Genomic DNA, 27,296 nt, shown 5'->3' with positions numbered 1-27,296 from the left:
TTAATTCTTAATTTAGCTCTGTGAAGGTCTACTTATAGCTAATTTATTTTTTTGTAGGTTAAACAGATCTTCCTGAGGCCATGGTATTTTGGTTATTCCAGGCTTTTCTATACCTGAACCCAGCTCTATTAATGGAGTGAATTGGAGGATTTGTTCTTACAAGATTGTCCGTATGGGCCTGACCAGGCGGTGGCGCAGTGGATAGAGTGTTGGACTGGGATGTGGAGGACCCAGGTTCGAGATTCTGAGGTCGCCAGCTTGAGCACAGGCTCATCTGGCTTGAGCAAAAGCTCACCAGCTTGGACCCAAGGTCGCTGGCTCGAGCAAGGGGTTACTCGGTCTGCTGAAGGCCCGCGGTCAAGACACATATGAGAAAGCAATCAATGAACAACTAAGGTGTCACAACACGCAACGAAAAACTAATAATAGATGCTTCTCATCTCTCTTTGTTCCTGTCTGTCTGTTCCTATCTATCCCTCTCTCTGACTCTCTGTCACTGTAAAAAATAAAAAAACAAAAAAGAACAAATGTGGATACATTTTGGAGCAGAATACAAAGTATACTCTTTCATGTTTAAGGAAAAGTATGGGGATTCAGAGACATTCGCCCTCCTACCTGGGGTGCTGTTTCTCCCTGAACACCCCCACCCCCACCCCCATGCGTGATTTCCTTTGGGGAAACATCGGAGCAGTGTTACATGAGTAGAGACACCAGCCACCCCGCAGTCTGCAGACACAGGGAGTGGTGTGTGAGGAGGTTTTCACAGAGGCTTCAGGGTCCAGCACCCCCAGAAACTATGCACAGGGTGTTGGTGCATGTGTGCATTTTCGTTCCTTTTTTTTTTTTTTTTTTTTAATTTACTTTTATTTATTTTTGACAGAGACAGAGACAGAGAGAGGGATAGATAGGGACAGACAGACAGGAACAGAGAGAGATGAGAAGCATCAATCATCAGTTTTTCGTTGCGACACCTTAGTTGTTCATTGATTGCTCTCTCATATGTGCCTTGACCGTGAGCCTTCAGTAGACCGAGTAACCCCTTACTTGAGCCAGCGACCTTGGGTCCAAGCTGGTGAGCTTTGCTCAAACCAGATGAGCCCACGCTCAACCCTGCAACCTCAAGGTCTCGAACCTGGGTTCTCCGCATCCCAGTCTGACGCTCTATCCGCTGTGCCACCACCTCCTGGTCAGGCAGTGTGTGCATGGTCTCTGAGGTTCTTGAGAGGTTGAGAACCTGTGGTTCATATGACCTTCAGGGATAGTCTTGGAGAAAGCTCTAGAACAGGGGTCTCAAACTCAACTCAGCATGTGGGCCGCAGAGCAAGATCACAGCCGTTTGGCGGGCCGCACTAGGTCTACAAAAGGCAACTGTTACGCAACACTTTTCTCACTGCAGTTGAAAACAAAAAAAAATCAGTACAACAAGCACAATCGTACATGCAGTTTACTCAGTGTCACAAAACGACCAGAAACTGTAGTTCACATCACAACTGCTGTTAACTAAGCTAATATCTAGCTAGGATGCTAGAGAAATGAAAAATACAAGTAGGCCCCTAGGCTTACTTAATTTTATCCAAAATATTTTGAACTTCGTGGATTAGTCTGTGGGCCGCACAAAATTGTTCGGCGGGCCGCATGTGGCCCGCGAGTTTGAGACCCCTGCTCTAGAAGGAGGTTGAGAGAGGTTTGATGGCTGATGGGAGGCTCTTTGTCCTAGAAGGCAGGGAGAGGCCACTGGTTAGCCTGAGCCACTGCTACCTCCAGTCTATCTCCTTTTGGTGATAAAAGGAGGGAGTCAGGGGCCCGCCCAGCCTCCCCGAGGGCTGGTAGAGGGCTGGAGAGACGGAAAGAGGCAGGCAGCAGAAGCAGCTATGAAGAGTTTGGCCTGTGACGCATTGGTTTCACCCTGGGGTGACCGTCTGTCTAGTGTTTCCTGTGCAACTTTCATTGCTAAAACTGGGGAAGCGCCAGGCTCAGGGGTCAGCCTGAGCTGATGTGTGGGTTGTGCATTTCTTCCTCCCCCTGACAGCTGTTCACCAGCAGACCAAACCTGGAAGCCTGGGGGGGGGGGGGCGGTGCTCCAGCTTCCACTACAAATTCCCAGCAACTGTACCAGGCGCCAGGTGTCCCTAACGAGCACCTGTGAGTCCTACCTTCTGCCTCTGCCGGCCTGAGTGAAGGAGTCTCTACTTTCAAGGGTTCTTGCCACCAACCCAGCCTCCAAGCAGAGCGGGAAGGTCTGGCCCACATCCAGTAAATACTAGCCCAGTTTGCTTTCACCACTGGCTTATAAGAGGCGGTTTGACCACGGGGCAATGGCAGTGGGGGTGTTACAGAGAACTCTCAACCTCCTTGCCCCCCGGGACTCCCCTCCTGGAACAAGCCAAGTCTGCAGAGGCTGCGTTCATGTCCAGTTTTAGGAAAAGCACAAGTTGGCCCAAGTGGAAAGGGCCCGGAGACCCCCTGTAGGGGCTGCTGGGGGAGTGGGAATGTGGTCTCATGCTTCGTGTTTGCTTTTGTCTCCTCCAGACATTTCAGCGTTTCCGCCGGCCGCCCCGCCCTCCGAAGCAGCGGACAGTCCCCGGTAGGCGTTCCTGTGCCATGTCCCCCCTCTCTTCCATGGGGACTTGTGACAGCTGACCATCTCTCTCCTGCCCCTTAAGTTTCTTACCTCCCACTCTGCACATTGCCATCTACCTGGCCAGCCAGATGGCAAACTCCTTGGGTTAGTTCATCATCTAGACCCGTGAACTCAGCCAGACCAGTTTTATTAGCCTCTTATCGGTGAAGCCAGCATTGGGTGGGGCTGTACACCTGACCCAGAAGAGGGGGGCAAAGGGCACTCAGAGTTACATAAACCTACTAAAAATAGCCCCTGCTTATGGAGCCCTTTCTTAGTGTCGGTGTGCTGAGCACCTGACTCGTGTTCCCGAGTAGGTGTTGAAGTAGTTGTCATCCTCAGTGTATAGATGGGAAAGCCAGCTCAGAGAAGTTAAGAAATTGTGCAAAGTCACACAGCTAGGATATGGCAGAACCAATTCTCCAGTAGGATTTCAAGTTCTGTGCTTGTGCTCAGAAGCTCCATACTGGTTCTCAGACGTTAAAGGGCCTGGTGTGCTGCCTGCCACTCTCAGGTTGGTCTGGAGAGGCCGAGGCTAGAGCAGGGAATTGGGACCTGTGCTCGGCCTCCTGTTTCCACAGCATCTAGACCGCCTCTCCCATAGCCAAGTGGGTCAACGTAAGGATCCAGCCCGGTGGCCTTTTCTCAGACCTCACATGGGGAGTCCCCTGCCCAGCTGAGAGCAGAGTAGCCGACCCTCAGGGTCTCTTTGACAAACCCTGTTTTACTCTTAGGCTCGATGACCAGCCCAAAGCAGATGTGTTGGAGGATCATGACGTGGAGGTGAGCCACAGATAGGCCTCTCTGTCCTCTCCTCCCCCTCCCCAGCCCATGGTTAGGCAGCGCACGGCCGCTGGGCCCTGGCGAGGGCCGTCCCAGGTGCCTGCTGCAACAGATGTGGGCAGGTATGTCTGGCCGGGAAGAATGATGAGAAATGCAAGGAAGCAAGCTTCCGTTTGCTTTTCTGTTCTGGAGGCTAAAGTAAGCTCTTGATTCCCATGGTTCCCACCCCTAACCCTGGTGGCGGCTTCAGTCCGTCCTGGGCGGGGCGGGCATCTGTTGTCAGAGCTCCCCAGGTGACTCTGATCATAGCCAGGGCCAGGACCACCGCCTCAACCCTTGAACCACAGTGTCAGCTGAGCCTGGCTCCCTACAATGAGGTGTGTCTTACAGAAGGTTAGCAGACTGACTCCTGCCCAGGGGAGAGTCAGAAACTCTATTTAAACAAAAGGAGGCCCAGAAAGAATGAATGCAGTTTTAAATTCTTCATGCCAGGGGATGTCAACACTCTTCCTGAGTGATCACATGTCACTCATAGGTAGATCTCAGAGTGTTACGGGGAGAAGGGCCTCGGGGCCCACCTGGGCCAAGGCCCATATTTTGTGGATGAGGACACTGAGGCTCTGTGGTGCTAAGTGACCTGCTTATTGTCCGCAACAGAACAGTGCCGGGCTGGGACTAGAACCCCGGCCTCCTGACCCCACGCCTACCCTCCCTTACCTGGTTGGGGTTCTGGGGAAGGGGAGGCCGCTGAGCCCAGATCTGCTGCCCCTCTCTACCCCTTCCTCCTGTCCTTCCAGGCTGAGGAGCCGGAGGCGGGCAAGTCAGAGGCAGAGGACGACGAGGACGAGGTGGACGACCTGCCCAGCTACCGCCGGCCCTGGCGGGGCCCCATCTCTCGCAAGGCCAGCCAGACCAGCGTGTACCTGCAGGAGTGGGACATCCCCTTCGAGCAGGTGGAGCTGGGCGAGCCCATCGGGCAGGGCCGCTGGGGCCGTGTGCACCGTGGCCGCTGGCACGGCGAGGTGGCCATCCGCCTGCTGGAGATGGACGGCCACAACCAGGACCACCTGAAGCTGTTCAAGAAAGAGGTGATGAACTACCGGCAGACGCGGCATGAGAACGTGGTGCTCTTCATGGGGGCCTGCATGAACCCGCCCCACCTGGCCATCATCACCAGGTAACCCGACCCCTGGCCCTCGCTGCGGGGGCCGCCTCCGCCTCCCCTTCCCCAGGGGCCCTGTTATTTGTGTGGAAGCCCTGGAGGGTGTGCAAGGTTGTTGTTTTTCCTCTTATAGTTGATTTACAATACCATACTAGTTTAAGGTGTATAAGATAGTGATTCGACATTTATACACCTTACAAAGTGGTTGTGATTAAGTCTAGTACCCATCTGGCACTGTACATAGTTATTAAGATATTGACTATAGGCCCTGGCCGGTTGGCTCAGCGGTAGAGCGTCGGCCTGGTGTGCAGGAGTCCCGGGTTCGATTCCCGGCCAGGGCACACAGGAGAAGCGCCCGTCTGCTTCTCCACCCCTCCCCCTCTCCTTCCTCTCTGTCTCTCTCTTCCCCTCCCGCAGCCAAGGCTCCACTGGAGCAAAGTTGGCCCGGGTGCTGAGGATGGCTCTGTGGCCTCTGCCTCAGGCGCTAGAGTGGCTCTGGATGCAACAGAGCGACGCCCCAGATGGGCAGAGCATCGCCCCCTGGTGGGCATGCCGGGTGGATCCCGGTCGGGCGCATGCGGGAGTCTGTCTGACTGCCTCCCCGTTTCCAGCTTCGGAAAAATGAAAAAAAAACAAACCAAAAAAACAAACCAAGATATTGACTATATTTCCTATGCCATCCGTATATTATATTCCTGTGACTGTTTATATAACAGCAATTTGTATTTCTCTCTTCCTTTCTTTCCTCCCTCCCTCCCTCACTCCCTCCCTTCCTTCCTTCCTTTCTTCCTTTCTTTCTTAGATAATGTGAGAAAGGAACAGACAGGCAGGAAGGAAGAGAGATAAGAAGCATCAATTCTTTGTTGTGGCACCTTAGTTGTTCATTGACTGCTTCTCATATGTGCCTTGACTGGGGGCTCCAGCTGAGCCAGTGACCCCTTGCTCAAGCCAGTGACCTTGGACTAAAGCCGATAACCATGGGATCATAAAAGATCTGAGTCTGCTTAAAGGGAATACATATAATAACATAGCAAAGCATTTGTTAGCAAAAGTTTAACATGTTTTAGAATAGTCGGAAGGTACGAGGCCAGAGATAAGAAACTATCAGCCAATATTCCAGACCCCTCATCCGGTTCTCAGGGTTCCTGAGGCTCCCGGAATCTTATCTCTTGGAGACTTTTCCTAAAATCTAGCCACTTCCTCAGGTAGCTTAAGTCACCTTCTCCCTGGAACAGTAGAATGAGCCACATGTTCTTTCTGGGTCCTTCCTCACCTCAGGTTGTCGGGTCAGTGTAGATGGAGACCCTAACATGCAGGCCCTTATCCAGTAATCACTCTGACACCCCTGGCAGCCGCCTCCACCCCTTTCCCCATCTCCCACGCTTCTTTATATTGTGATGATATCTCTGCGGTCAGAAAACAATAGAAACCAGCCTGCCCAGGCAGTGGTGCAGCGGAAAGAGCATCAGCAGGGACTCTGTGGACCCAGGTTCAAAACCCTGAGGTCATCTGCTTGAGTGCAGGCTCACCAGCTTGAGCACAGGGTCAGTGGCTTTAGCGTGGGATCATAGACATGACCCCATGGTCGCTGGCTTGAGTCCAAGGTCACTGGCTTGAGCAAGGGGTCGCTGGTTCTGTTTGAGCCCCCCTGGTCAAGGCACGTATGAGAAGCAATCAGTGAACAACTAAGGTGCCACAACAAGTGGATGCTTCTCATCTCTCTCCCTTTCTTTCTGTCCCTGAAGGAGAGAGAGATAGAGAGAGACAGAGAGAGAGAGAGAGAGAGAGAAAACAATGGGAATGATCCTGAAAATAATTACAGTGAGCCCAGAGCCCCAGCATTGCCCGGTTATAACCCTAACAGGCCAGATTCCTCCCGGTCTGAGTCTGAGTGGGCACGTTCCTGCCTTGAACCCCCGAGGGTGGACTGCTGTGGAGCACTAGGAGCCTGAGTGAACTGCGTTTTCTGTTCGAGGGTGGACAGGTCCTGGGCCTCAGGAGTGGGGTGCGTGTGAATGTTTGTGTCCAGGCCACGCCCCAGAAGGAATGGGCCACCAGTTAGGTTAATAACAAGGATTCTGGCACCCACAGTCCAGGGGTTGGAGAGAGCCCCCCAGAGGTGGGCGGACACAGGTCTCCCCACGGCTGCTCCCGGGCTCCACAAGGGCTGGGGCCAGGCTGCTTCGGCCCCGACCTCTGCCTGACCCCACCACTCTCGACAGCTTCTGCAAGGGGCGGACGTTACACTCATTTGTGAGGGACCCCAAGACGCCACTGGACATCAACAAGACCAGGCAGATCGCTCAGGAGATCATCAAGGTAGAGGGCGTTCGCTGGGTCTGCCTGTGTCGGGTGGTGGTGGAGGCCTCGAGGGTGGGGCCCCGTCTCGTCCCCTCCATCTGTTTCTTGCCCACGTGGAGCCATGAGCTGGAAGCTAGGTTAGCTGTGATGGATTTGAATCGGTAGAGGAAGAGCGCAGCAGGCTTTGAAAGACAGATGGCCTGAGTTCGAATCCTGTTCACACCCGCTGTGTGACTTCGGGCAGGTCCTTTAGCTTCTCTGAGCCTTGGCTTCCTCCCCTATAAAAAAGGGGATACGAGTAAAACCTCCCCCAGTGGATTGGTACGAGGATCCCACGGGGCCATCTACAGAGAGAGCCCGGGCACCGGAGCAGCTCTGGGTGAGAGCCTGTTGGCATTGTGGCGGGTGCTGGGGGAAGCACACACTCTGGAAGTTGCCAAATCCAGGTTTCATGAGGGTAGGCCCTCCAGCTCAACCCGAGCAGCCTTTTTTTCTTTCTTTCATCCTTTTAACTAGTTAAATGAGAATGAAAGAAAAGCTTATTGCTGCTTTATTTAGTAGCACGTTCCGATGAAAACGAGAACCTGCAGTCTAGGGTTATTCTTTCCTTGTTTCTGCCGAGACGCTTTCTCAGCCGTGCCACCCACATTTAGGTCCCATTTCTCTTCTGCCTTCACTCTGCCCCCTTTCCTTCCTCTCCCTCTCTTGGGTGTGACTTTAAAAGGAAAAAAATCAAAGTCACAGTGACTTCTAGGGGACAAAGCCAAGATTTCCACGTGACAGTTTTCATGTGGCTGAGCTAATGGGTTAAATTTTTGAAGCCCTCAAACCAGAATATCCCGTTTGGGCCTTCTTCTCTAAGTCTCACTGCAGAGCAGTGGGAAGAGAGCTGCAGAATGCCACACCCCCTCCACGTTGTCCCCAGGCTTGCTGGGCCCGGCTCCCCTTCTGTTTTTCCCAAACTGTTATTGCTCCATATTGTCAGAACATTGAGTCTTCTGGAAGGTTCCAGGGCAGAAGAGTTGCTCAAAAGTTTTGTAGCTGCAGAGCTGGGAGCCGCCTGTGCTGGCTGTTTTGATGTTCATCCTGCTGAAAACTGTCCCCTGCCCTTTCACCTTCTGCTGGGACCTTCTAAGCCACTTCCTTTTGTACTCGTCTCTGGTATCTTGAGGCTCTAAATACGATTCCAGGGGCCCTGACCTCGGTTAGAGGGTTTTTAGTGGAATTTCAGGGGAAACACTGAAACTATGGGAAGGAGAAGAGTTCGTGTCCCAAGACGCAGGCGCTGTATATCTTGTCTCTTAAACTGGCCTTTTGGGTTGGTGGCACCTGTTTTATAAACAAGGCTCAGAGAGGTACAATGCCTTGTCTGTCACATAGCTGGTCCCTGTTCAGTACAGGGTGGGGTCGTTGGCTCTCAGGCCACTGAGAAAGGTGTGTGCACTTGCCTTGGTTTGGGAAGCGGCAGATATTTTAAGAAGGATTGTTTTGCATTCAGGACAATGTAGGGAGGAGCAGGTCACTCTTTCTAGGACCTCCCTGCTTCTGTGGCACGATGACAGCTCTCAGCAGGCCTGAAGGAAGTGGTCACAGTAAACCCTGTGCCCTTCTGTCTCTCAGAAGAGCATCTGCCTTGTGTAAATTCTCAACGTTCTCCAGACCCACGTGACCGAGCTCTGGCCTCAGCTGAGTTCTGTCTGGTTCTGCCTCACACTCATTCTACTTCCTAAACAGAGCTTATTTACCTTTCTACCCTTGACCCCAAGGAACTCTGCAGCCAGAGAGATTCTGTATGTATGGTGCTCCCTTGAGTGGGAGACTGGGAATTAGGTTTATATTTGCCTGTTTCTGAGCTGGCAGGGATGGGCATGGCAGTAACAACGTCTCATTCCTGTTCCCAAGGGCATCAGGGTACATGGGCGTCCTGCGTTTGGCCTTAGAAGACAGATTTGACCTTGAATGAGATCATGGCTGTCAGGTCACTGATGAACCATATGCCTGGCCAGTCAGTGTTCAGTCCAAATAGAGCGTTGGCTAGAAATCACCCACCTCTGCCCTTTCACTTGACAGATGAGGAAACTGAGGCTCAGAGAAGATGAGCATCCAGGCCACACAGCAAATTAGAGCCCGCACTGGGAAGGAACTTGGACCCTGGATTTCAGCCCTTGGTCCAGGACTCCTAGGACAGCACAGCTATTGGGACCTCCCAAACTCGGGACTCCTTTGGTGGGAATTCCTCTCTGTTCCCCTGCCTGAGCCCTTGCCCAGCCTGACGGTAGAGGCCGGCTGGTTAAAGTCTGCTAGAGACCCCAGATCACACAGGTCTTTTAATGACCTCATGTAGACGGTATCGTCACGCTGTCTATGCTTCCTGACACCCCAGCTTTCTGCTCACCCCCCTCTCCTCACGTCCCACGTTATCTAAGTCTGAGTTGGATGCTGGACAGCACAGACGTATGGGAAGAGCATGGACTAGCCCGTGACCAGATTGCAGCTGTGTGGCCTGGAGCCGGTGAACCCTCTCTGGGCCTGGTTTCCTCCTCTATAAAATGAAGACAGGTACACCGCATAAGATCGTGAAGATTACATGAGGGGGTTGGGTAAGGCATCCAGCTCAGTGCCTGGCCCAGGTGGACACTAAGTCATCGTCGCTCATCTTATCTTCCCTCCTCTGATGTGAAGCTCGCTGTTTTCCAGGGCATGGGATACCTGCATGCCAAGGGCATCGTGCACAAAGATCTCAAATCCAAGAATGTCTTCTATGACAATGGCAAAGTGGTCATCACCGACTTTGGGCTGTTCGGGATGTCGGGTGTGGTCCGTGAGGGGCGGTGAGTTGGCCCTGGGCATCTGGACGGAGCAGGGAGGAAGAGGGCAGTGCTGGGTGGGCCCACGTCCCGCTGAGGTCTGGGGACTCTTGCTGCTTGTTGCTGGGAACAGCCCTCCCTGAGGGAAGTCAGACTGGGGTGACATGTAGGTCCCTCATAGACTTGATTCTCAGGCCCCGTGCAGGCTGGGTCCTCTCACTCGTATTTACTAACTTGGGCAGAGGACCAGGGTTCAAATCCCCAGTATGAGGAAGGGCATCAGGTTTTATTTCCCCAAATCTTGAAGGAGTAAGGGTAGAAAGAAAGGCTCTTCTCCAAGCATCTGGGGGTCCCCAGGAGGCCGAGTGGCAGCCTGGCTGGAGGGCCAGCCCCAGGCCAGGTCGTGAGATGTGCAGGCAGATCTGATTACTACATAGAGACATACTCCATTCTCCCAGAGAATCAGGCATCTTCGAGTGCAGCTCTCTGCTTTCCTAGACCCTGGTCATCACCCTTCTGTAACGTTCCCCAAAAGCACCGGTGCCTTTGGGACCCGCAGTGAGCGTGCGGGTTCTCTGGGCCGTGGGTGGGTGGTGCGCTGGCCCTGGGGCAGGTGTGCGCCAGGCAGGCCTCTTTGCTGACTACTGAAAGGCCCTGTGTCCCTGCCCTGGCTCCTCGGCCTCCAGGCGTGAGAACCAGTTGAAGCTGTCCCACGACTGGCTGTGCTACTTGGCTCCTGAGATCGTTCGGGAGATGACTCCCGGGAAGGACGAGGATCAGCTGCCCTTCTCCAAAGCTGCCGATGTCTATGCGTTTGGGTGAGAAAGGCCCTCCTCCTGGGGCTCTGAGGCCAAGTGTGGCCAAAGGAGAGGGCCCTGCTGGCCGTGGGGGGCGGGGCAGGTGTGCTTTGAGCCCTGGCTCTGCTGCTTGTTGGGTGAGTGACCACATTACTGACCTTTCCTTTCCCGGCCTGTAAAATGGGATAATAAAGGCACCTTCCCCATTGGGTTGTTTCATAAGGACTAAGTTAGGAGATTTCTGGTCTCACCCATTGCCCCGTGAGTGAGAATGCATAGACACTAAGAAGTGTCCCTCTGGGCGACCCAGGTCGTCCGCCAGCCAGCCTCTCGTGCCCCAGAAGCTGACCTAAAGAAAAAGAGAGGACACGGGGCAGGGCAGAAGTAGGCATACAGTTGTAAGAACATGAAACACAGAGATTATTCTTGTATTATTATTTATTAATTGTTGTATTATTTTCCATACAAACAACTGTAAACCTCCCTTTGCCTCACCCTGTATAATGTATGTCAGATATATAAAGTTTTCTCTTAGCCGCATTAAAATCAGTTTTAGTAATACATTTTATTTAAGTCAATATATCCAATATATCATTTCAACGTGTAATCAAATTAAAATGTAAGGAGAGACTGTGCCCTGCAAAGTTTTCAAACACCTGCAGTGCACTCCGTCCCCTCTCCACAGTGCAGCTGCTCAGCGGCCCCACGTTAGACGGTGTGGGTCTACGAGAAGGTTTCTGTCCCTATAAGTCGGGAAAGGCTAGGGGACTCAGAGAGGCTGGGTGAGGTCTCACCCTGCAATCTCTCGGGTCTCCTTCCTGCGGTGGTCTCTTCCCCCCGTGACCATATCATTTCCGGAGCATCTGTTGTGCCAGGCTCTAGGCTTGGCACTTTAGCTCCTCAGACAACCTTGGATGTCGGCATCAGCCCCCCTGAGGTTGACAGTTATACCAGGATCTCTGTTCAGAGCCTGTGCTGCCCCAGACTTTCCAGCACAATGGGAACTCGGGCCACAGATCCGCTAGTACCTGGCAGGAGCCTCCAGGACCTGGTCATGGCATTCCCGGAAGCCTGACAGGAGAGGAGGGCTGGAGAGGGATCCTGGGGCCTCTGGCTGGGCTCCTGGCATGGTGGCAGCAGGGGCCCCGGGCGTGAGCTGTGCTGGGCAGCCCAGGAGCTCATGTTGCCTGGATGGTCTCCACAGGACCGTCTGGTATGAGCTGCAAGCAAGAGACTGGCCCTTTAAGAACCAAGCTGCAGAAGCCTTGATCTGGCAGATTGGAAGTGGAGAGGGAATGAAGCGTGTCCTGGCCTCCATCAGTCTGGGGAAGGAAGTCACTGTGAGTAGCCACCTGTTCTAGGAAAGGGAAGAAGGGTGAGAGGGCAGGGTATGGGCCTGTGCCACGGCTGCGCTTCACTCTCACACCTGAGAAGTGGGACCTGGAGGCAGCAGGTGTGTGCCAGACCGGCCCCTTTGCTGCTGCCTAACAGGCCTCTGTCCTTGACTACCCCACGGTTAACCTCTGTCTTTAAAACAAAACAAAAAAATCTTAAAAAAAAAATAGACTAACCTGACCAGCAGTGGCGCAGTGGACAGAGCATCAGCCTGGGACGCTGAGAACCCAGGTTTGCAACCCCAAGGTCGCTGGCTTGAGCGCAGGCTCATCCAGCTTGAGCACAGGGTCGCTGGCTTGAGTGTGGGATCATAGACATGACCCTATGGTCGCTGGCTTGAGCCCAGGGTCACTGGTTTCAGCAAGGGGTCACTGGCTTGGCTGCAGCTTCCTGGTCAAGGCACATATGAGAAAGTAATCAATGAATAACTAAGGTGCCACTACTATGAGCTGACGCCTTTTCTTATCTCTCTCCTTTCCTAACTGTCTGTCCCCCATCCCCACCTAAAAATAAATGATGAGTGACTCCAGCAGGTATCTGGGCAGCATAACAATGGGAGGGTCTGAAGGGAAATGCCTGGTGCTTGTCCAGGTTGAGACTTTCTTGTTGAAGTCGTGCCCATCGGCAGGGTCGCCTCCTGCAAACTCTGGGACAGGCAGAGCAGTTGATTCATCTTCCACCTCGATCTTAACAAATCTTAATATTTTCCTCCTCTGACTGGTAGCCAGCAGCTTGGGCATTTCTGAAAGACTCATTTATGACAGTATATTTGGGGTATTTTATTCTGTAATAGTACGTGTCACCTGGCTGAAGCGCAGAATATTTGTACAGGTAGGCACCCCCAAGAAGCCTAGTCCGGAGCCAACACCAGGCTCGTCTTTGGCCAACTGATTCCGTTTCATCTGGGGCCTGGGGCCAAGGGGCGGGTGCTGAGCGCCTCCCCAGCGCTCTTGGGTTCCTGCTTCTTGGCTTCATGGGCTAGAGCCATCCTCACCATAGTGCGGTCTTGGGTACCTTAGGAAGGTAGTGATGGGCTTAAAGTGGGGGAGTTGGGCTCCTGCTGGTTTGGCAACTCAGCAGCTGAAGTAGCTATTGCATTTGAGTCATTTTAAAATAACTTTTTTTTTAGATATATTCTTTAACAAAGTCACGGTCATTACATATAGCTGATTTTTATAATTGTGACTTTTTCCACGTGGCATTTTATTATGCTCATTATCCCAAGTCATTGACTGGACCTTGTTTTAAAGCCTGTCTGCCTTTCTGTCTTATGGCTACGTCATAATGTAATGGCTTCTCCATTGTTGGGCATTTAGGTTATTTCCAATATTACCTTTTGCAATCAAGTTATAAAGGACCCCTTTTTAAACCAGAGTACATGAGTATGTTTACTTTGTCTGAAAGAAAAGAATATTCTTAGTAAGTTGCCCTCCTGGCAACAATGTCAGCTATCTCTCTGACACTTAGTCTTGGCGTAGAGAGCAGTAAGTGCTGTCTTCAAGGACCGGGGCACCTGGGGAACCCCGGAGCACAGAGCCACAGAGGCTGCGAGGGAGTCCTGCTCAGCGCTGGCCACGAGTCAGAGTCATCCAGGAGCTTTTTTAAAAATACATGTAGTCAGGGCCTCCGTCACAGATAACAATTTTATTGACCTTGGTTATTCATCACTTTTTTTTTTCTTTTTCTTTTCTGAAGCTGGAAACGGGGAGAGACAGTCAGACAGACTCCCGTATGCGCCCAACCGGGATCCACCCGGCACGCCCACCAGGGGCAACGCTCTGCCCACCAGGGGGTGATGCTCTGCCCCTCCGGGGCGTCACTCTGTTGCGACCAGAGCCACTCTAGCTCCTGGGGCAGAGGCCAAGGAGCCATCCCCAGCGCCCGGGCCATCTTTGCTCCAATGGAGCCTTGGCTGCCGGAGGGGAAGAGAGAGACAGAGAGGAAGGAGGGGAGGGAGGTGGAGGAGCAAATGGGCGCTTCTCCTATGTGCCCTGGCCGGGAATCGAACCCGGGTCCCCCGCACGCCAGGCCGATGCTCTACCGCTGAGCCAATCGGCCAGGGCTATTCATCATTTTTAAATAAAGCACAAGTAATTCTAATATATTCCAGTGTTCTAAACTAATTGAAAGGATTTCTTACAGGGTAGGGTCCTGGGTCTTTTGAAGCCTTTTGATAATGAATTAGGGGCAGAGATAGGACAGTGGGGACAAAGAGAAAATGTTCCAGCAGCTGGCTTCTGGCTCACTAGAATTGTCTTTCCGGTCATGTCTTTTCTCTTTTTTAACACATTGCTGTTGCAGGGTGAAGTGGGTGTTAACTAATGGCAATAAAAATTTATTTTGAATCATAATCAAAAGCAGGGAGTACCCTCTAAGGGGCACCTTTCTCGGTCCCTCTAGTCACACAGCTGTAAGTTGGATTCTGGGTACTGCTTTGTGTACAGAGGCAGCCACAGTGAGTTAGTGTGGACAGGAGGACATCAAAAGGGGGCCCTGGCCGGTTGGCTCAGTGGTAGAGCGTCGGCCTGGCGTGCAGGAGTCCCGGGTTCGATTCCCGGCCAGGGCACACAGGAGAGGCGCCCATCTGCTTCTCCACCCCTCCCCCTCTCCTTCCTCTCTGTCTCTCTCTTCCCCTCCCGCAGCAGGGGCTCCATTGGAGCAAAGGTGGCCCAGGCGCTGAGGATGGCTCCATGGCCTCTGCCCCAGGCACTAGAATGGCTCTGGTCGCAACAGAGCAACACCCCGGATGGGCAGAGCATCGCACCCTGGTGGGCGTGCCGGGTGGATCCCGGTTGGGCGCATGTGGGAGTCTGTCTGACTGCCTCCCCGTTTCTGGCTTTGGAAAAATACAAAAAAAAAAAAAAGGTTAGAAGGTTCTTCATGAAAACCATCAGTTCCTTACCCAGGTCACTCTCCAAAAGACCAATTCTTGTTCCATCAGCTCTTCATTCCCGTCCCTCTGCTCCTTCCTGTGCTCAGCTGCCATCAGCTTTCCCTGTGTGTTTTTATCATATCGATTGATTTTGGGTGGCCATGATTGAATCTCCCATACTGTGTCTATGGCTTAAGGCTAAGAGCAAGAGAAGCAGTGGGTGTAATATTATAGTAGATTGTAATTGCCATTAGCTGCTGATGAGGTGGTTCACTGGGATTGCATTTTCTTCTTTGTGGATCCCTCTCTTCCCTTCCATCAGTTACTCAAAGGCTTACCACAATTTTGTTGGCTTTACATTTGGACTGTGGTTTTTTAATGTAATTTTAGCTTTTTCCTGTAGTTTTTAATTACCTTTCTTTTCTTTCTTGTTAAAGAGAAGAAACGATACCTTTGCTGTATTTCCGGGGTCTTGCAGCTCCTAGGTTGTGTGTATATTGAACGGAACCTCTTTCATTCTTTCCAGAGATTTCTTATCCTTTGAATCAGTGGGATTTGGGGCCTGCTGTAGTGCCGTCATCCTGTTCCTTTTCATTCATTCCTGGGTCAGTTGCAGAATTTCTTTGTATCTTGTGTCTTCCCATTTCTTTACTTGCACTCTAGGAAAATGAGAGAAACCTAAAGAAACTACCTCCCAGTGGATGCAGAGGAGATAATTTTGAAATCCTCGCATTCCTGAAAGGGTCCTTATTTTGTCCTCACACCAGAAAGAGAATTCTAAGTTCACAAGAATTTTCCCTCAGAACATAAAGATTTTTCTCTGCTGTGTACTAAGTATCCTGAGTGTTGTAGAGAGATCTGGTATCGTCTAATTCTCAACCCTTTTGTAAATGCCCTGTATTATTCTCTCTGAAAACTCCTAGAATCTTCCCTTTATCCTTGTTAGTAAAATTGCATAAAAATGTGCCTGAGAATGGGCTTGTGAAAGCTGACCCCTGAACGGTCAGTCCTCTGCATGCACAGATTGCCACCCACGGGGCTGATCCTTGAATGATGTGGCCTTGAACTGCATGTGTCAATTGAACTGTGGTCAACTGAAAACCAAAATCCATGTATAACTGGATTCAGGCAATTCAAACGGCTTTGTCCAAAGGTCACCTGTCACTTTTTTTTCTTTTCTCAGTGAGGTCCCTTTATTGACCTAGGCAGCCGAAGATTCCTATTTCCCTCAAGTTTCTGAGACTTGTTCTTTTATTATGGCTTTCATCATTTCCTGCCCTACTGTTTCTGCCTTCTTTGTGGAAGCTTCCATTAGACAGAATTTGGTCCTCCCAGTGACTTTTCCATGTCTTTTACCTTCCTTCCTTTTTCCCATTCTTACCTAAAACTGGCTCCACATTCTGGGGAGTTCTGTTGACTTTATTTTCTAGTCCTTCCTGATGTTTTGTTCTGGAGGTTACATTATTAATTGCTAGCCCTTTTTCACTGTGTTGCTATCTTTTCTCATGGCACCCTGGTCTTGTTTTATGGCTAGAGCAGCTTCTTCACCTGCACACACGCACCGTTTCCTCCGGTTGGTGTTTTGGTCCATTTATCTTTGGTCTCTTGTTTTCTTAACCTGACGGGCAACCCCATGGGCTCCGGTCACATTTAAGAACAGAAACCCGAGTTGCCGAGTCTAAGTGGCTGTGCACGCTCTGCTGTCACGTGGGCACTTCTGCCTGCCCGTGTGTGCGGGCCTGTCTCCTAATAGGTGGTTCTCCTGGATCCACAGCCTGCAGGGGTGTGCTGTGTACACACGTGGGTCCCCAGGGCGGGAAGCAGATTGCCAAAGTGAAGAGGGCTGTACTCTGGGGACCTTGGGACTGCTGCGCTGCCTGCTCTGAGCTGCTGCCCTGTCTTTGGTCCTTGTCACCGCCAGCCTCCGCTCTGGCAGCACTGTGGCTCCCAGGTGTCACCACCCCACCGCACACATTTAGAGCACCTTGCATTTCACCTGCCTTCCACTTTCCATTCGAAGAATTGGTGACTTCATTTCTGATGTCTTTTCTGTTACTTGTTTTCCCAGTTGGTTACTGTGGCCTGAGGAGAAAGGAGGGAGAGGTTTATACGCTTCCTTTTGAACTGGAAGCAGGAGAGCTCTTCTGAAATGCAGTTGTTTCCCAGCCCGACCCCAGCAATGGCAGCAGATGTCCGGGGGAGCACCAGCTGGGGTACCGAGAGCATGAAGGGACCCAGTGCAGAGGGCCCCAGTGCAGAGGGCCCCAGTGGGGCCTTCCTCCCCTCGGCCCGCTCTCACACCCGCTAATGCCGACTCTGCTCGCAGGAGATCCTGTCTGCCTGCTGGGCTTTTGACCTGCAGGAGAGGCCCAGCTTCACGCTGCTGATGGACATGCTGGAGAAACTGCCCAAGCTGAACCGGCGGCTCTCACACCCCGGGCACTTCTGGAAGTCTGCTGAGTAAGTACCCCTTCGGTGGCCAGACCGGCCCGCCAGGCCTTGGTGGCTCCATCCAGGATCTCAGAGGGCACCGTCTGCCCTCTCTGCCCAGGATTGTGGGGGTGACTCACGGCAGGTTAGCCAGAGCGACTCTTCCCTCACCGGTGGTACCAGGACCTCATGCACTACGTTTATTCCGGAGACGCCTGTAGACAGGTGAACGTCTCTCATTCTCCACTATGACAACTTCCAGGTCACTGTTCCCAGAGCAGTCCTGACGCTGGGCCCAGGCCAGGCCCAGATGAGAAAATCCTGCCTGCGACAGGGCCAGATGGGACCATTGGAGATCGGAGCAGCTTGGATACAGGGCATCACCAAAATCTGCAGAGTGGCCACGGCTTAAAATATTGCAGACCCAGGACAGCTGTCTAGTCCCCAAATCAGCCACCTGCCTGGGTCTATGTGGAACTCTGGTGCTAGCTGCTCAGCCCAGCTTCTGCTTAATCTCACACTCTTTGCACCCCGTGGGGCAGGGCTGGCTTCCCCCAGGCGGTGGAAACCTCTCCATCTCTTCTCAGTTCTGTCTCATTCCCTTTTCCCTTTGTCCCTCTGCCCCGCTCTGCCCGGACACAAACGCAGACCTCTGCCCCGCCGCGAACACTTTGTGAGGATCTGGGCAGTCCTTCCTTGGTGCAAGCCTCAATTTCCAGAGCTTTCAAAGTGGGGGCTGGGCGAGATAGGGGGGCACCCACACTTGTGAAAGGCCACATGGGAAATATGGTAGGCTTCATGAGCTAAGAGGGACGTTGGAGTTACAGCTCCTGGCGCTGGGATGGTGGCGCGCCAGCAGCAGTTGGGCACAGTGGCCCCACCACATACAGTCTCCGTCCCAACCACTCAGCTCTGCCCTTCTGTGTGGGAGCAGGCTGGCTGGGCTCCAGGCAAGCTCTGTGGACACTGAAACGTGAATTTCATGGAATTCTTACATGTCATGAAATTTGCTTTTGATTTGCCTCCCCGCCCCCACCCTTTAGAAAGGTCAGATCATTCTGAGCTTGTGGGTGGTACGGGAACATGTTGTGGGCCATCTGTGTCTGGACCCCTGGACAAGGTCTGTGGTTTTAGACTTACTTTAAGGCAAATGGCACTCTCTGAAACTGAAATCTGTGTATAAACAGACAAAGTGCAGCTGCTCTTGACAGATGAGAGCAGAGCCTGTGGGCCCCACCCCCTGGGGGGCCCGAGGCACCTGCTGCCGTGCACCTGTGTGGGCACCTGCGGGCACCCACAGCCCTGGAGCTGCCCCGGGTGTGTGCAGCAGCGCTCCTCTTAATCTAGAAAGGGCCGGAGAGTACATGTCTGTGGGTCTTGGTCACATGCTCTTAGCTATTGGCTTGGGATTTTTTTTTTAAACAGCTCTTTAAAACAGTTAGAACCCTACCCTGGCCGGTTTGCTCAGTGGTAGAGCGTCAGCCTGGTGTGCAGGAGTCCTAGGTTCGATTCCCGGCCAGGGCACACAGGAGAAGCGCCCATCTGCTTCTCCACCCCTCCCCCTCTCCTTCCTCTCTGTCTCTCTCTTCCCCTCCCGCAGCCAAGGCTCCATTGGAGCAAAGATGGCCCGGGCGCTGAGGATGGCTCTGTGGCCTCTGTCTCAGGCGCTAGAATGGCTCTGGTTACAACAGAGCAACGCCCCAGATGGGCAGAGCATCTCCCCCTGGTGGGCATGCCAGGTGGATCCCGGTCGGGCACATGCAGGAGTCTGTCTAACTGCCTCCCTGTTTCCAACTTCAGAAAAATAAAAAAAATAAAAAAATAAAAATAAATGAAACAGTTAGAACCTTTTTGAGGTCAGATTTGGCTTATGTATAGTTTGCTAGCCCCAGTTTTGAAAACAAACCAAACCAGCTTCAAGTTGCAGATGAAGGAGTCCCAGAATGGGTGGCCTAACCAGAGGATACAAGTAGGGGAATCGGAGAAATATGGTAAACTTACCTGACCAGGCAGTGGTGCAGTGGATAGAGCATCGGCCTGGGACACAGAGGAGCCAGGTTCAAAACCCCAAGGTTGCCAGCTTGAACGTGGGATCATAGACATGACCCCATGGCCGCTGGCTTGAGCAAGGGGTCACTGGCTCGGCTATAGAGAGTCATATGAGAAAGCAATCAATAAACAACTAAGGTGCCACAACAAAGAACTGATGCCTCTCATCTCTCTCCCTTCCCGTCTTCTGTCCCTGTCTGTCTGTCTCTTTCTCTTTCCCTCTCTCTCTCTCTCTCTCTCTCTAAAAACAAAAGAAATATGGTAAACTTTGCCAATTGGGCCAGTTGCAGGGATATTCTAGAAGAAGGACAGTTTGTGGCTAAGGAGTACCGTATTTCATGATACAATATTAGATTGACTGTTTTGTTCTTAAGATGGGTCAGAGTCCAATACAAATCAGAGGTAATAGAATACTGCTATTAGTGGTGGTGTGGTTTTTACTCAGCCATTGCAGAGTACCTGCTGTGTACCTGGGGAGACAGAAGGCCACTGTGGGCCGTGGCCGGAGAGGAGTTTACAGTCTAACTGGGGATAAAGACAAGCACACATACACTGTAAGTTTACACAGCTGGACTGTTTTGTCACCTCTATTCCTAGCTCCTAGCACAGTCCCAGGAACATAGTAGTTGCTCAGTAAACATTTGATAGGTGAGTGAATGAGTGAGGGAAAGATTACTACATGCTGAGTGCTATAAAAAAAGCATAGCCTCTGTGGGAATATGGACGGGGCCCTCTGTCCACCCAGGGAACTTAAGGAAGGGTCACTAGAAGGGGTTGTTGGAGGTGGGTTTTGAACAGGAATTGTCCCAGCAGAGACCAAGTAGCCTGGGGTTCTCTTGAACTTGCAAGAAGTTCAAGGATCTGGCTTGTCAGACCTCAGGCATCTCATTAAACAATATGGGCCCTGGGCCTGACCAGGCAGTGGCACAGTGGATAGTGTTGGTCTGGGACGCTAGAGGACTGAGGTTTGAAAACACGAGGTCGCCGGCTTGAGCATGGGAACACAGAGATGACCCCATGGCTCTGCTGGAGGCCCCTGGTCAAGGCACGTATGAGAAAGCAGTCAATGAACAACTGAGGTGCCACAACGAAGAATTAATGCTTCTCATCGCTGTCTTTTCCTGTCTGTCCCTACCTGTCCCTCTCTCTGTCTCTCTCTCTTGCTTAAAAAAAAAAGAAAAAAGAAAAGAAAAAAAAAAAAGCCTGACCTGTGGTGGTAGAGTGGATAAAAATGCTGAGGTCGCTAGTTTGAAATCCTGGGCTTGCCTGGTCAAGACACAAACAGGAAGCAACTACTATGAGTTGATGCTTCCTGCCTCTTCCTTCTCTCTCTCTTTCATTCTCTCTCTCTCTCCTCTCTCTAAAAATTAATAAATAAATAAATAAATTTAAAGTAACATTTAGCTTGATCAGGCAGTGGCACAGTGGATAGAGCGTCAGACTGGGATGCGGAAAGACCGAGGTTCGAGACCCCGAGGTCGCCAGCTTGAGCGCGGGCTCATCTGGTTTGAGCAAAAGCCCACCAGCTTGAATTCAAGGTCGCTGGCTCCAGCAAGGGGTTACTCGGTCTGCTGAAGGCCCGCGGTCAAGGCACATATGAGAAAGCAATCAATGAACAACTAAGGTGTCACAACGAAAAACTGATGATTGCTGCTTCTCATCTCTCTCCGTTCCTGTCTGTCTGTCCCTATCTATCCCTCTCTCTGACTCTCTCTGTCTCTAAAAAAAAAAAGGTAACATTTAAAATAAAAACAGAATGGGCCCTGGCTTTCTCATCCACAAAAGGTAAAGCTGTGCTAGGTGCCCACTGCACTCAGGAGCTGGCTCCAGACTCCCTAAGGACCATAGAGAGCCCCCCTTCTCATTTCACAGATGGAAACTGAGTCTCAGAAGGGGGCTGTTTCTGGCCCAGCACAATTAGTTTTTGCCTCTTAAAGAAAAGAATGCCACCCTGGCTGGCTGGAGTAGTGGTAGAGCATCGGCCCAGCGTGTGGATGTCCCAGGTTTGATTCCCAGTCAGGGCACACAGGAGAAGTGCTCATCTGCTTCCCCACCCTTCGCCCTCTCCTTCCTCTCTATCTCTCTCTTCCCCTCCCACAGCCAAGGCTCCACTGGAGCAAAGATGGCCCGGGCACTGAGGATGGCTCTATGGCCTCTGCCTCAGGCGCTAGACTGGCTCTGGATGCAACAGAGCGACGCCCCAGATGGGCAGAGCATCGCCCCTTGGTGGACATGCCGGGTGGATTCGGGTCAGGCGCATGCGGGAGTCTGTCTGCCTCTCCCCCGCTTCTAACTTTGGAAAAATAAAAAATATATATATATTTTTTAAAGAAAAGAATGCCAACATACCTGAATGAGTCTGTGTCAAAGCTTCCTATTCAGAACTTTTGTTTCTGCACACTCAGCCTCTAATTCTCGTTTTGTTTTTCTTTTCCATCGGTTTTGTTGTCTTTTTTTATTTTCGGGGGGTGGCTGATGTGATGGCCTGTCCTGTCATCTCCCCTTCTCCTTGCATCATGATTCCTGTGGCTCCTCCTCCACCTGTCCACCTGGGGGCCTGGCTCCACCACCTGCTGGACTTCGCTGTTCTCACACCTGGCACAATGATCACGGGGCGCTCCCAGTCGCTGGCGAAGCCGATACTACGGGAAAGGACGTTACGGTCACCCTGACTTTAAGAACTCCTGTCCAGTTCTGGAGGAATAGTGTGTCTTCTGTTACTTCCTGCACTTTCTGCCTGTTTGCAGTTACCCCTTGGCACAACCTGCTTTCTGTTCTGTCTGCATCCAGCTACCTCATCTTTGCTTGTTTTTTCCTCATGAACCAAAGTGATGAACCAAAGAGAGCTCTGCAGGATTGTATTTCTCTCGCTGCGGCGGGAGAAGACCCACAGCGTGTGTCAGGGCCTCTGTCCGCACACTGTGGCAGAGCATGGCTTGTCCCGGGTGGGAGAGACCTGGCATCATTGTCTGAGTCCCCGGATGCCTTCTGGCCAGAGCTTAAAGAAGGGAATGGAATGCAGGGAGCGGAAATAGTGAACTCCAAGAAGTCTATTTTGATAGTCAAGGGCCAAGGGGCAGTGGGCGCACTGCCCAGCCTCTGTATAAAATCCTGGGGAGGTTCTTTGTGTTAGGCTCCCTTCTGCGTTCATTCTGCTGCCCAGCCTGGAATGGAACAGGGGCGTTCCTTTCTCTCTCTGCAGGGAGAGAAGGTCCCCTGACCTGGCCGGGCTTCGGCTGCACCCCCCCCCCCCCCCGCACCCTCTGGAGCTCTGTTCTTACGCTGCTCTCCCCTTCTCTTTCCTCCCGTAGGTTATAGGCCTGGCTGCCTCGCATGTGCCTGGGGCTTTCTTCCTCCTAACCGTTGCTCGGCACCAAGACTTCCGCTCAAACGCAAACTGAGATGCAGGCACTAACCCCGGGGACGCCATCTCTGCTGTTCCAGTCTTCTCTCCGGAGACTTCTTTTGCTTTGTTTGATTTTAAACCTGGCCCCTCCGTCTCTGCGGCCTGTGTGTGCCTAAATGACTGATCTCACGGAGGACCCCCTAACAAGTCCCCCCAGAACTGGCTCCCCAGATGCGACTTCATTCTCTCTGGCCCTTCCTCTGCGGGGTGGTGGTGTTTTTTTCGTTTGGGTGCTCCTGTCTCCCTACTAACAGCTCAGTGAGATCTACTCCCTCCCCACCACCCTGCCAACCAGCACGTTTCCAACCGGGATGTTGGCCTTTCAGTATCTGGGTCCAGAGCACAGGGGGAGGGGTTTTGCTTGGCTGTTAATCCATCGGGATCTCTTCCCAACAAGGAGTGGGATGATTTCAGAGCTGCCCAGGGTCAGTCCCCTCTGTGGGCTGGCGGTGGTGGACACCATGAGTTCTGTTGCCATAAAAGACACCAGCTGGGAAAGACTGTGTACTCCGCAGCACACTCAGGAATGTCATCCTAAAGCTGGGCTGGGGGGGGGGGGCTGTTTTCAAACAGTTTCACTAATGAATACAAAACCCCTGTCGCTTTCCACCCGTCACTCCTTTTACATCTGCCCAGTGCAGATGGAAAGCACCAAACCAAGAGGGCGTTCATCAGGAGTGTGGCCGACAAGGCACACACAGAGTGCCTCCACTGCTGGCCAAGCGCACGCTCCTGGGGCCCCAGACCTGCATCCGGGCCTCTGGAAGCAGGCCCTGACAACCCGCATTTCAGCCTGCTTCCCAGATGGTTCTGATGTACTCCAGTGTGTGAGGACCACTTCTAGAAGGAGCATGTGATGTCACCTTTGGTACTGGGGGCCAGGCTTCTGTTCTCCCCCAATTCCACTTCGAGCAAGAACTTTCCTGGGCTCTTTCCTGGGCTGCAAGTGAGACGGCAGTTCAGACAAGCCCACAGCAATCCCTGGGCACGCTGGGTGCCGGGTCTCTGCGACAGACACGCCCCTGCCCTCTAGGAGGAGAGTGTGGCTGAGGTGTGGGTCCCCCAGCCGGGTAGGACCAGGAGCAGCTCTGCCGTAACGCGGCTGCTGGCCGTGTAATCATTCTCACTCCTTGGTGGGCTGGGTCCTCTGCGGTGCTTCTGGAGCTGGCCCGATTCTTAGCTTATGTTATCCTGATTCTGATTGAGACCACTGGGGCCATAACCCTTGTTTTTGTTCCTTTTTGCAGCATTAACAGCAGCAAGGTTGTGCCCCGGTTTGAAAGGTTTGGCTTGGGCGTCCTGGAGTCCAGTAATCCAAAGATGTAGCCAACTGTGCAGTTTTTTTTCACCGATCCTTTTCTTTCTTAAATGTGTTTCTGAAACATCCAAACCACCACCACAACAAGAGGCAGCACTCTTCGAAGCGTCCGCCACTCTCCTGAGTGCCGCAGGTCGGGAGCGTGAGTCCTCGATTCTGACTGTTTGTTCACAAAAGACATTTTGGTCCTAGAGATGGAGCCGCACCTGCTGTTTCTTAAAATGACGTCACCAACAACCAAACCTGTCCTGACAGGCAGCAAATGTTTACATGCACGCTTCTGTGGAGTGAACTTGATGTTTTACAATAGGTAATAATAAAAACGGGCTGTGTGGGGTGCCCTGGCACCGTCGGCCAGGACAGCGGAAGTGACTGGCCCCTCTGGAGAGCCATGTAGGCAGTGAGCCCAGACTGGGCCCAGAGGAAGAAAAACATCAGGACTGTAGATGCTCTCGGGACAGGACGGGGGTGGTGGGGCCACAAGAGTTGACCTGCCCTCTGCCCTGGCCCTAAGCCCTCTCGGCAGGCACGGAATCTCCCTCTGCAGGGGTCTCCGCTTGTGCTAACAAAAGGGCACTGTCCCTTCCTCCTCTTGCAGAGGAAACCCTGGCTAGGAACCGAGCTGGATCATGAGGGTCTTCGGTTCCCAGAGAGCCGGGGTCCACCTCCGACCCCTGCAATTCAGCCCATACCAGCCGCAAACATAGAAACAGATAAAATCCAAATAACATCTGCACTGATCCAGTGGTTCCTAACCAGGGCTTTCACTGTCGGTAGAGATGTTTCCTTCATGAAGGCCCCAGGGAGGCACCAAGGAGGTGGGATGCTTTTCAGACACATCCCAGCCCCTGACTGACATTGGACCCCAGAGCTAAGGCTGTGCATGTCACAAAGGCTCTGTGAGAACAAGGAAGGTTGGGGAGGAAGTAGCAGTAGTGGGTCCCCGAGCCCCCGCCCCTCCCAGCCACAGGGTACCCTGATCGGCCCCTTGGAAACCCCAAGGTCCTGCTCCTCCAGTCCTGTGAACCCTTCAGCCCACTCCTGGCTCCTCCAGGCTCCTCTGCTGTCCATGTTCAGAGCGAAGGTGGGAGGCAGTGTCCCCCTTTCATTTAGAGCCACCTAGCGAGCCCCCACCCCTGCCCCCCAGTCTTCCGAGCCTTCCCAAGGACCTAGCCAGGCCCTCTGCTTGTCAGGCCTCCCTTTGAACTGGAAGGGAAGGCTAGATTTGGGGAAGTCCGTGATGTGAGAGCATCCTGCCTGTCTTCATTAGAAGCTGTCGCCTAAAAAAAGTTCCAAGTGGGAAAGAAGCCTCTCACTGGACGTATGTCATTTTAGGCTCCAAAACCAGAAATGACCAAGGGTGAGGAGGATGGCCGTGTGGCTGGATTCAGACCCAGAACCTGTGTCTGCTCTGAGCCAAGACGCAGGGCGGGGCACGTGGTCCCCCCACCCGTCTCATCTAGCAGAGCTCCCGACCCTCAGAGCCCTGCCCGGAGTCTAGCCAAAATGTCATGTGAAACAGACCACTGTCCAGAAGCTGAGAGGTAGTCCACGCAAGGTACTCGGGGCTCCCGCTGCCCATCAACGCTCCAGACATGAGCGCCTTGCCCCTTTCCCATTTAGGGCGTGGGGAGGAAGCTGGAGGAGCTGGAAATCAGTGGGGCTCAACTCCATGTGGGTCTGTCCTCTGTGGGACTGTCCGTTTCTCCCCATCATGCCTTTGACCTCCCCTGTCAGCCCTCTACATGGTCACCCCCCCCCCAGAGCCACACAGTGTGTGACCATTGCTTCTGGCTAAGATAGCCGCCCCCCACACATGTGGCTATGCCTTACCAGAGGTCAAAGTTCATGTGTCTCCAGCCTCAACCTTCCCCTCCTGGCCGTGGTCGTGCCGATGAGCCCAGGAGTTGGACAGCAACTGAGCAAGTCGGGCTCAGCGCCTCCTCAGCCCACAGGAAGTCTTGAGTTCTGTTTTTTCTCATGAGTGCCATACTCGTGGGTCAATTCAAGCTTTCTTTGAGCACCTCTGTGTCTTGCACAAGTGCTGGGGGCCTGGTGACAGGAGCGGTTGCAGTCCCACCCTTCAGGAACTGACGATCTACCAGGAACCCCCCAGAGTGTAGCTGAGGTTCTGGGGACACCCCCTTCCTCTCTAAGGCCCTGGGCAGCCCCCCACTCAGCTTAAACCTCTGCACTCCCTGTCATAAGAATAACACCGGAGGAATCCCCCCCCCTCCACGTGGTGTCCTTCTCCCTCTCTCTATTTAAGTGACTGTGAACGAGGTTAGGAAGACACGCTCACCCTTCCGTGTGCTCTCCCTGTCCGCCCAGGAAACACATGAAGGACAGCAGATACTGTGAATTCAGCCCTCATGGCCAACTGTGAAGGGGATGGGGAAGCTGGGAGGGCCCGGTTGGTGAGAGTTCTGGGAGCTGCAGAGGTCCCCACCGGGGTCAGAGAGGAGCCCTCCGGGGCACCGCCAGTTCCCAGCCTCACCGCCAGGACCCTAGGGTCTGTGTCCCTGCTGCCTTTAGCCACCAGAGTCACAGCCAACTTGAGGTCTTGAATCCTAGCGAGTTCCCTGTTAGTCGTGAGCAGTGTGTAGCAAAATTGGCCTCTCATGTCACCAAATCAAAGATGTGTGCAGGGCCCTGGAGCCCGTCCCCTTGTGGTGTTTCTTGTGATCTTGGAGGGGAGTGGCACACCCTGTAAGCCTGTATTCTGTTGATTTGGGGACCAGCGGAGACATAAATGTGAAGCCCAGTAGGGAGCTTGTGCGATTCTGCAGCGTTGACCAGGATGTCACCTGGGTGTGCAAGCCCAGCGTCTCCTGTGGCCACAAGGCACACACTTGCTTTTTTCGAATGTGATGTAAAATTTGTACAGTAAAAGTTTTTATATTTTCTATCAACTGCATTTGTCTTCCAGAAAGGCTATTAATTTAAATTAAAATGATTAGTATTAACGAATGTGCTGTATCACTTTTTGCCACTGGCAAGAACACACTCAGCCAGGCCACGCCTGGATATCTGGAGTTCAAATAAAATTGTACCAAGGTGTCTGGGGCTGGTGTCTGCTTGGGTCAGTCAGACGCGTATGGGGGACTGCTCAGATGGTTGGTTGGCTTGGGAAAACGGGAATGGAGGGGTCAGGGTGTTTGGAGCCCCTCTGGATGCGCCTTCCAGAGGAAAGAGAAGTTATGCATGAACCTCAAAGGCAGATGTTTCCAAACAGCTGGAGAGATGGAGAAGGAACAGCAGCAAAGGCCTGTGATGCACAGAGGAAGGTCATCCAGCCCCCAGCATGCCAGCTGGTGGTCAATGTCTCCGTGCCTGGTGGCGCTTTTGCCTTGTGG

At 52.7% G+C, this 27,296-nt stretch overlaps 1 protein-coding gene across 4 annotated transcripts in view; it reads left to right on the top strand.

The window, feature by feature from the left end:
* The window catches only part of KSR1 (kinase suppressor of ras 1), a 164,191-nt gene extending 137,285 nt beyond the window's left edge, over positions 1–26,906 (top strand). For 3 of the 4 annotated variants that reach the window (XM_066363752.1, XM_066363750.1, XM_066363749.1), the window contains 9 exons: positions 2,530–2,584; positions 3,355–3,403; positions 4,201–4,580; positions 6,788–6,884; positions 9,564–9,697; positions 10,360–10,491; positions 11,675–11,810; positions 17,064–17,197; positions 23,870–26,906. In XM_066363752.1, coding sequence (XP_066219849.1) covers positions 2,530–2,584; positions 3,355–3,403; positions 4,201–4,580; positions 6,788–6,884; positions 9,564–9,697; positions 10,360–10,491; positions 11,675–11,810; positions 17,064–17,197; positions 23,870–23,948 — 1,196 coding nt within the window. In that variant the 3' untranslated portion in view covers positions 23,949–26,906. Of the gene's footprint in view, positions 1–2,529; positions 2,585–3,354; positions 3,404–4,200; positions 4,581–6,787; positions 6,885–9,563; positions 9,698–10,359; positions 10,492–11,674; positions 11,811–17,063; positions 17,198–21,840; positions 21,922–23,869 lie in introns of all 4 variants that reach the window. The other variant, XM_066363751.1, reaches the window with a different exon arrangement.
* The last annotated feature ends 390 nt before the right edge of the window (positions 26,907–27,296 follow it).

The sequence above is a fragment of the Saccopteryx leptura genome, chromosome 2, assembly GCF_036850995.1.
Source record: "Saccopteryx leptura isolate mSacLep1 chromosome 2, mSacLep1_pri_phased_curated, whole genome shotgun sequence".
NCBI classification, from domain to species: domain Eukaryota; kingdom Metazoa; phylum Chordata; class Mammalia; order Chiroptera; family Emballonuridae; genus Saccopteryx; species Saccopteryx leptura.
Note: the sequence above shows the minus strand (reverse complement) of the source record. Positions and strands in the feature narration are given on the sequence as shown.